General features: G+C 39.4%; 1 protein-coding gene across 2 annotated transcripts in view; it reads right to left on the reverse strand.

Annotated features, from left to right (window-relative positions):
• Positions 1–9,894, reverse strand: part of kif26ba (kinesin family member 26Ba) — a 71,925-nt gene that overhangs the window by 15,735 nt on the left and 46,296 nt on the right. For both annotated transcript variants that reach the window (XM_017418751.3, XM_017418750.3), the window contains exons 6-11: positions 8,069–8,284; positions 7,230–7,323; positions 3,877–4,022; positions 3,493–3,609; positions 2,202–2,388; positions 1,152–1,332 (exon numbers count right to left, since the gene is read on the reverse strand). In XM_017418751.3, the coding sequence (XP_017274240.1) occupies positions 1,152–1,332; positions 2,202–2,388; positions 3,493–3,609; positions 3,877–4,022; positions 7,230–7,323; positions 8,069–8,284 (941 nt within the window). The remainder of the gene's footprint in view (positions 1–1,151; positions 1,333–2,201; positions 2,389–3,492; positions 3,610–3,876; positions 4,023–7,229; positions 7,324–8,068; positions 8,285–9,894) is intronic.

Genomic DNA, 9,894 nt, shown 5'->3' on the forward strand with positions numbered 1-9,894 from the left:
AACATTCAGAAATATTCTCTTTGGTTGTGGCAAACATATTTTGGGCTTCATGAGCTTTACACAACTCTGCCATCCACCTTTTTTTATTTTCCAGACAGAAAATTATGGCTCACTGCGTGCATTTTTTTTCCAGGCCGTTCTCTGTAAACCCTGGAGATAGCTGAGTGTGAAAATCAATACTCAAACCAGCCTGTCTGGCACCAATAAGATGCCACAAAAATGTTGTATCTTCTCTCCATTTCAATGCTTAATTTGAGCCCCAGTAAGTCCTCCTGACCTGTTCTACATGAGCTTCTGCCATGTGTTTGACTGATTGCTTGGTTTGATTAGCTGATAAGATAATAAATTAGCTGCTGAGTTGACATCTATAAAAAATAAATCCATCCATCACTGAAAACGAAGATGACATGGAAAACATTTAAAATTTACATTGTTCTTTATCAGTAAGGGTTTGCTTTTAGTTTATAGGTATAGAATTAAAAAAACAGCGTTCATTGTTAAATTAATTATTTTATTCACACTCCAACAACAGTCTGAGTCACCGGTGTTCTGCAAAGCTTTGCTTACGTCTTCAGTGCTAATATAAGATTGTTTTGCAATGTAAATGCAAATACTTGAGATTAAATAACTCAGGAAGGAACACAGAGTTACTTCACCTCAATAAGAGAAAAAAGGGACATGAGTAAAGATAAAAGGTGGATTTTACAGTTTCATATATTCCCTCCTGTTGACTAAACTGCAGCAACTACAATTTTCTCCCCATTTCTTGTATTTTTATTTTCATCCTCTTAGCTCTAGTTACAATTTATTTCCCCCCTTTCTTTTCACTGCCAGTCAGTAAAGCAGCAAAATGAAAGTAATGAATATGGAATAGCATCTGTTGTTGTTTAAAACATTAAATCCCCCAAACCTGAAGCACCTAAAGAAATCTGCCTTCCTTTCCTCCTCTCCTCCAGCTCCAAAACATCCTGCTCTCCTCCTCAGCCTTCCCTTCTCTCTTCTCCACATTTCTCTCATTCCGCTGATAATTTGGCCTCCTCTACCCTCGTTTTCTATTTCTGCCTCAGTTCTCCCCCCCCTTACATTAATCAGCTCATCTTAGCACACTTCCTCTCTGCACTCTCCACCCACACACACACACAGCAACCTACTTGTACGGGATGTGTTTGCTCCCATTGACCAGGGCCAGGATCACATTCCCGAGGGCGGACAGAGAAAGACACAGAGAAGCCGAGGAGTTCTCCTTGTTTTTCCCGCCTCCTCCACCTTCAAGAGCTTTAACATCGCAGCTGCCCAGGTCCAGCAGGTGGAGACGGCTGCGACCTCCTGACACTAGCAGATGCACAAAATGAGTCAACAATAGAAGATAAGAAAGACAACCATCATAAAGGTGATATAAAAATGAAAAGTCTGTAGAAATACTCATACAGCGTCAACATATAACCTAAAGTAATTTCTGAAATAATGTTAGAAACATGATCTAAATCTTATAGCCAAGCACAGAAACAAAGCCAAAGGTAAGAACCAACAGTATTTTGCATTTTACAACTTAAATGTCTTTAAATCAGCTCTTCAACTGGCTTAGATCCTGAAAAGAAATCCCAAAAAAGGAAAAAGAAAACTGTGGTGAATGTCAGAATTTTTATAAAATGTGTTTTTTTAAAAAGTTTCTTCTTGTCAGTGATCAGTGAAGAAAGCTCAGTGTCACCTGATGACAAGTCTGTGCTCTTATATTAGTTGTCATTCAACACTAACTTTGCCTTTATGGGCTGTTTTTGAGAGTCCATTTCTCTCTTTCTGTCTCTCTCTTACACACACAGATTTGTGAGCACACCAGATGTGTGAGATAGTCTTTCTCAAACAGTCACGTACAAAGTCTCAGGCACTGTTGTGTGATCTGACTGTGAATTATTTTAGGCACTGAATAATATTTATGGATCATACAGTGATACACCGTGGATTGATCTGCATATTCGCAGCACACACACTGATCTGTTTGACATTATGTTTCAGACTCATTCCTTTATTTTTCATAAGATAAAGCAGTACAGGTTTGTATCTGTCGTTGTTCTCCTGTGATTATCTGATTTATATTTTTGTATAGCTAATCTCACTGTGGCTGCTGACATGATGTCCAAATGATGATAAAGAATTGGCAAAATGTCACTAGTGTTAATGGCGTTTGAATAAAGAGCACTTACTCCCCCCTTTTCCTGTCTTTTCCATACGGTACTGGTATATGTGTAATGTAAAGAGCATATGAGAGTTCCTGTGTTCTTCTTCTGTGGTGTTGGGCCGCTGGCTGTTGTGGCGAGCTGCTATGGCTGCATCCAGAAACCAGGCGGCCTTTTCTGGGGTGGGAGCACGAAGTTCAGACTGGTTCTGGAGCTGGAAAACATGCAGGACAGAAAAATATGAAGTGTCTGCGTTGTACACAAAATAAGGAGGCAGAAATAAGAGAACAGAGGACTTTTAAATGCCAGTCTGAGTGAAGGAAAGGAGCCACTTAATCTTTGTGGGTTCGGTTTACTTACAGCAAATATCAAAACAACAATAATCCAGTTTGTTATGACGACTCAGCACAAATCTGACTGATTGGGATATTTTAATAAGATATTCTGCCTGCAGGTGTATGAGAAATAGATAGAGGGAAGCAGAGACGTGTAATAAAGGGTGTGTATGTGAGTGTGTGTGGCGCTGCAGGATATCATTACTGATGAGATTATGTCAGATTAGTTTGGGATTACACAGATGTGTTTGTATCAGGACCTTTAATCCTATAAACATATAACTGCATACACATTGAGACCCGCTCACCCACCGCTGCTGCTCAGTTGTTTTTGGCACGTTTTTATGCAAAACTGCTGTGTAAATAAATGAAAATAAATTATAATTATGATGGTGATTATATTCCACTGAGATGGAAAAGCAGCTTTCTGAGGTCTGAGTGGGTTCGTTAACAATCACGGGTATAATGTCAACAATTTAATTTAATACATCATTGAATTAGGTGTTTTCTTTTTAAGTTTTGCTTTTCTTTTTTTATGATTTGCTAAGCTAGAGTAGGACCAACAAAACCTATTCCACACATGTAGTAAGTAACTAACATTAAAATAATAAACAGACAATATAGATGGCTATAAAGACAACAAAACAAACAGAAGTTTTGGCTGCCTTTTAAGGCAGGAACACACTGATGACCCAGACTGTGCTAAGTCCTAAAGGTTAACACCAACATTTTATATTTTAAAAGCAAAGAGATGATAAAACAGGACTCGTGTACAACACACAACCCAGTATCTGCTCCTTGAAAGTGTACCTGTGCTTTCATCAGAAAACCTACTGCCGGAGGCCGAAAAGACAAAGCAAACCAATGAAAGCCCTGGAGATGTCCTTGCACACTCCAGAAGATTATATTCCAGAGCAGCCACGTTATATAAATGCGACTCTAAGCTGTGTTGTGTTTAAAGCGCATACAGTATGCTGGCGTACCTGCATGCCACAGATAGGATCCTCACACAGATAGACTCCAGGTGACTGTCCATCCTGTAAGCTTCCTGTGGCCACCTCGGACAGCAAATCCTTCAAGTTCTCCTCCTTTCCCCAAACCTGAACACACAGAAACAAGCCGATCAGAGGAAAAAATCTTTCTATATTTTCTGTCAAAGACTGTTTGAAGATTTATCAAAAGCTAGATCTGGTTCAACAAACCAGTGCAGGATGGACTGAGTTTTAAAGTTTAGAAAGCTGATTTGAACACTGCTGCTACTACAGCTAATGCCGCTTGGAGGGAAAAAAACTCAAACCTCTCAGTAGCCTTCTTGGTCGAATGTATCAGTAATGACTTTAATAACAGCCGAGGTTTTTATCACTCACTTCAACAGCAGAGACACGGACAGAAAAGCGCGCTCCTGTTTTCTCCTTTCTTTCGTTGATGAGCTTAAACAACCAGGAGATGGCACAGGGGATAATGCCCAGGGTCTGAAGAGAGTCATCACGGCCAATCATCGTGTACGATTTTCCTGAAAGACAAAAACAGAGGAAGGATGAACAGAAAAAAAAATGGAGATCTATCAAAGGGAAAATTACAAAAACACACTCCCTGGAGGGGGGAAAAAAGGGAGTATAAAAAAGGTGCGAGTGTGAAATGTCTGAGTGTCTGAGCTTCTACATTCGTCTCTCCTCTCCAGTCAGAAGGTGATGATTATCCTCCTCCCACACCTGCTCCCGCTGTCAGAAGTTGGGGATCAAACACACATCTAAACAAAGCCATATGTCACAGCTAACAATTGCACACGTGGTAAACAGAGGACATCAAAAGCCTGACTCGTGTGATGCAGCGTCGAGAAATGTACCTGATTTGTTGTGTAAGAGGACGGAGGAGAGGTTGTCAGGCGTCTGTTAATTCTACACTGATCTCCGACAAGGTTTCAAGGAGCATATTCAATCAAAGCAATGAGGTGTTTTGAGGATTTAAAATCTAGATTATTTAATCTAAATTGTATAACTGAGTGTTTATAAAAGTAATCATTCCAAGTTTCACTACGTACAGGCTTAAAAAAAACTAAAACAAAAGAATGGCTGCAGAAATGTTGGAGCTTGAGCCCTCCTTCCAAATCTCAGTTGTTGACTTTGATTTATCTGATTTGCCAGATGATTTATTTTTATTTACCAAATCAGATGGAGGAGATAGGCACCAGCTCCCCGCAACCCGGAAAGGAGAAGCGGGTAAAGAAAATGGATGGATGGATGGATGGAAATCAGATGGATTCAATCAGTCATAGTGGCACCACAAAAATAAAACAACAGAAAGAATGTGACGGGTTCTGTGGGTGTATGTGTGGCTTCACAAATTTTCCCTCTGTTCTGACTACCGCAGGCTGACAAGTCACGGCCGTCTGGCTCACTGCTTCACTGACTAACACAGCTACACACATATGATACACTTCAGGCAATAAAACAGTGTGTGTGTGTGTGTGTGTGTGTGTGTGTGTGTGTGTGTGTGTGTTCGTGTATTTATAGGTGACGTTAACTCCTTGGAATTGGTCACATCAAGCTAGGACACTGATGCTGTCAGAGGTGTGCAGAACAAGGAAGGACACCGTCATGACTTCTGGGGCAAGCACAAGTGAGATTACACAAATAACAAAATCAAACTCAACTTAAACAATGCTCCTTTCATTTTACTCTTTTAATAAAACCCTTCGCTTCATCATGGCACCCCTGTAAGTGTCTACAGCCCAGGGCCGCAGAGCTGAAGATAAATCATCTTTGAGTTACTTTGCACATTTTTATTAGTAAAATGATACGTAATCTCATTACAATGCAGCCCCATTAAGATTCACGGCCTTAGGTGAGCTGGATCTCAGAGAATGATCTCATCTGCTTATGCAGCTGCAGCTATTGAAGCTAAAACATGTCTGGTCATTACAGTAAAACTGGTTCAAAAATCCATCAACAATTGTTCGCTATTTCAGGCCTATAAAAGTGCCTGCAGTATACCGTCACGATCAAACACAGGCAATTAGAGGGGGCATTAGTTCCAGTTATGGTCCAGTCTGACTTGTTACAGTGAGTTATCACAGCTTTTATTTTTCCGTATCAGCATTTAACAGCTGATTGATAAACATGTAAACACGGTGAAATAAGAAACACCAGTCCAGACTGGCTGTTCAGTGTGTTTGTGTACATGTGATCTTTGTTACATCTGTCTACTGAGGAAAAAGTTCTGCTCTCTGTTGTTTTATAGTGTTTTTGTTTAGAATCACTCTTGTTATGGGCTTGTTCGCTCATAGTAATTTTGTTCAATAAGGGGTTTTTATCAGCATTTTTAATATCATCAGTCTTTCTTTAATGTCTCACGATCAATGAGAGAACTGGGCTCCTGGTAACGTCGATGGGCTGTGCAGCAAGTTTTGCGTTGTGGCTAAAGCTGCATCACAGGACATGGACTACACCAGAAAGTTCAACTCCTGAACAGAAAAGGCATCTATAGTAAAGAGAATACTCTTAAATGAGGGAAAAAAACAACAACAAAAGTTTTCCAATGAATCTGTTTAAATTAATTAATCTATTGATAAGAGCTAAACAGGAAGTTAACAGCCTCAACTAAGTTTCAACTGCATATCCTTTCTTGGTATACACACTCAAAATGTAAATTTGATAGAAATAAATAATGTTCAACTTTGGAACAAAGCATCTAACTTTGAAAAAAAATGCAAAATTTGTATCATTAGAGACATGAATGTAATGCAGGAGGTGGTACAGCTCATAATCACTAAATGACAAACAGTTTTAAAATGCTGAGAAAATAATTGTCCAACCATTTATGTAGAAGTGTTGCAGTTTAGGATCTTTAAATCTTTAAATATAGCTGAACTTTGCCTTAGCTTAAAGAAGAGAGTGATAGATGTTAGCATTTAAAGGGATGTGGAGCTGCTGGATCAGCTGCCAGATGTAAGATCTTTGAAAATAAAAACTACTTGCATTCAATAACTCACGTGTAAAACTGCAAAAAGTAACCATGGTTATTCCTGACCCTCATTTGTGCTGTGACTCGGAGTATTAAACTGCGAGCAGGTCTTGACAATTTAAGCTGACTTAGGATTTATAAACCACAGATGTTTAGTTTGCAAATGGGATTCTCCTTAAATGACTCAGTTATTGTCACAGACATGCTGCCTGCTGATATGCCACACTTTTATCCTCCGCTGTTGCCTTTTTGTCCTGCACTTTAAGGAGACTCAGTGGAAACTCCAGCTGGATGTGCAGATCACAAACCAAGAAGGATAATTCTGCTTGCATGCGCTGGGATGAACACAACAGGGACCGGTCCAGAGTTTGAAGATCGTGTGTCACAGTGTGTCTGTGTTGTTGGCTCTTTTGTTCATGCCTGTGCGTGTTTGGGTTCAGATGTGTTGCAGTGTGCAGTGAAGGGTCCTGACCCTTTTTAAGACGGCTTCTCTAAAAATCAGCTTCAGAGGGATTAAGGAGTGAAAGAGGAAGACAGAAGCAGAGTCAGAGCAGACTGAGGAAGCTTTCAGGCGAACAGACACTAATCCTCTTCTGTCTCTGATAGATGAGGGCCAGTGGAGAGTCGGCCAAGGGAAGGACTGACACACTGACGGTCAGACACACATATGAAGGCTGGCTCACAAGCCACACATGCTTTCATTCTGTTGCTTATGTGTGTGTGTGTGTGTGTGAGTGTGTGTGAGAGAGACTGTTACCCAGCTTGGAGTGTCCAAAACAGAAGACGCAGCCATCAGCTCCATTCACCACAGACTGAATGACCTCAGCAACTGTTCCTGCACACACCTCCGCCTAACAAAAGGATGAACATAAAAACAAAATACAAAAGAAAAGAAAAACCTTTACCAATGCCATTACTGCCAGTAATTACTTCAGATGCAAGTCTTAAGGTCACACATAATGCAGAGCATTTTGTGTTACACTTTTTAGAGGCTGACTGAAAGAATACAAGCAATTTATGTTTAGCTCATTCTAAATTTAATTTTCTTGGCGTTAAGGAAAATTTTCAACAATTTGGAAGGTTCTTTAGTCTGCATTGAGAACTGTTGGACTTTTTTTTCCATCAAAGCCAGAAGCTTGTTATCATAATTTACCATAAAGCTTGGATTCAGAAGAATACGGCCTTTTCATTTTATGGGCTTAAAGCTTTTTATCATCTGAGAAATAGGAATTCCTTTTGGCTGTTTAAGGTGTGTATTATCAGGAAAGATTAACAAAGTATGGGCTGCAGTAAGGCAGTATTTTCATTACAGGTGGCTCTATTTTAATCTGTTTGAATTACTGCTGTTGTTTATGCTGAAATTAAAATGTGGTGAAAAAAAGTCTTTAAAAATGCATTCAAAAGTAGATTTTTTTGGTTTTGGTCTAAACAAAATAAAGTTTGTTTCATGATGGACTCATCAGCTGTAAAAATCTATTTATTTAATCAGATTCTGGCTAAAGAATAACAGTGATCTTTTTTATTAACAACTTGTAATTCAATGTGTTACAGAAGGTTTTATTTTAGAATCAACTTTAAATCTTTTGTCTTTCTCACCTGGGAGGCATCAGGAGGGAACGCAGCATCAAAGCTGAACATCTTTGGCGGGACCTGATTGGCTGCAGCTCTTTTCTGAGAGGCAGCATTTGGTGTCTGATTGACTGACGGGTCCATGATGGTGATCTGTTTCTTTCTGGGATCCACTTTCAGGAAAGAACTGGACTCGGCTGCATTGGACTGAGACACTGGGCACACTCGCACCATCACCTTTACCTGAAGACAAGACATGTAAAACAGGTGTTTACTGTAAATTAAGCTAAAAAAAAAAACACATAATGGACTAGAGGTATTTACTAACATTGGGTACAAATTGCATCATGACTCATTCAGTCTTTATTATTGCACCCAACCACAAAAACAAGAACTGGCAGCCAGCTAAGATTTTGTTGTCGTTTCCCAAAAGAAAGTCTTTGCTTTACATAATGAAAAATATTAACAGTCTTTAAAATTCCTCAGAGATCACTGGCTTGTTTATTTCGGTTGTTGGTTCTCATCTTGCTTTTTTTTTCATTTCTTCTTTAGTGTAAGCACTAGAAGTTTATTCTTAAGATTTCTGTGAAGAATTGTTGCCAGGAGGCATGCATCCTTGCCTTGACTGTGATAAATGACATCTAAAGAACCACATAATTCAGATTTTTAGCAGTACATGGGTATTTACACGCTCTCTTTCCCCTTCTCATCCCCTTATTCACCACGAGTGCTTCTACCTCCCTGATCCCTTCTCCTCCTTCACCTGTCACTCCTCACTTATCTCTCTCTCCTTCTATCCTTAATCTGTTCCTATTTTTTCTGTTCATCTCAGCTCGCTGCCACACATCAAAAGCCCGAAGTGCAGGAATCCAGTTTTAGCTCTTTCTCATCCTCTCGCTCCTCCTTTCCTCCCACTTCAGTCACAAAGAGTTAGCAGACACAATTTACCGCCTGACAACAGCTGTTGTTTTGTTTGATATCAGCAGGAGCAAAATGCTGCATCATCGAACCGGAGTGAGTTTCAGAACATCTCAACACAGACAGGACAAGTTTCCGAGTTAGTTACAGATGTTTCTAAAGTTTGAGGCACAGACTAACAGCTTATTGTTGCTCCATGTCTCCTCCTCTTGCTCATGAAAGCAAATTAATCCTTGTTCCTCTTACTCATTTGATCTCCCAGCGACTAAATCACAGCCTTAGTCTGCATGTATCCTTCTTCCTTTCATGTTTGTCCCTAAATCTTTCTTCTGGCTTCCTGCTGCAGGAATAAAAAGAAGATTTATATTACATTTCCTCTCTGAAATTGAAAAAGTAGCCGTAAATGACTGGGACAGAGTATCAGTACTTCATATTTTTGTCTTAAACTACCAGTGGGATGGATATTACCCACCCTGACAGAGGTAACAGATGTATTTGTCAGAAAAACACAGCATTACTGTGCTGTTACAACTCAACTACAGTAAATTATTGTTCATTTTTACATATTTCAATTTATTATTTGTTATAAATTGTTACGTGACAAAGGAGACAAGGACCAAAAAGAAACCAAAACAAGATCAGATTTAATCAAACAAACCTTCCAGTGTAGACCAATGTAGGCTTTAAGAATAAAAGCCTTGCTAAGAGCTGATAGGAAGCTGATAATAGGAGCCTTATTAAAAAAAGGAAAATATAATTCTAACAGCTTACTTTCTGTTAAATATGCTAGCTTACTTGTTCAAATCACAAGCTTTCTGATTTCATCATTTGATGATCACAGACCAAAAAGGGGTTTGAGTAGAAGAATAGTCAAAAATTTATGTGTGAAACATGTTCAAACGTGTGTGTGTGTGTGTGTGTGTGTGTGTGTGGTG

This window comes from Kryptolebias marmoratus, linkage group LG15 (genome assembly GCF_001649575.2).
Source record: "Kryptolebias marmoratus isolate JLee-2015 linkage group LG15, ASM164957v2, whole genome shotgun sequence".
Taxonomy (NCBI): Eukaryota; Metazoa; Chordata; class Actinopteri; order Cyprinodontiformes; family Rivulidae; genus Kryptolebias; species Kryptolebias marmoratus.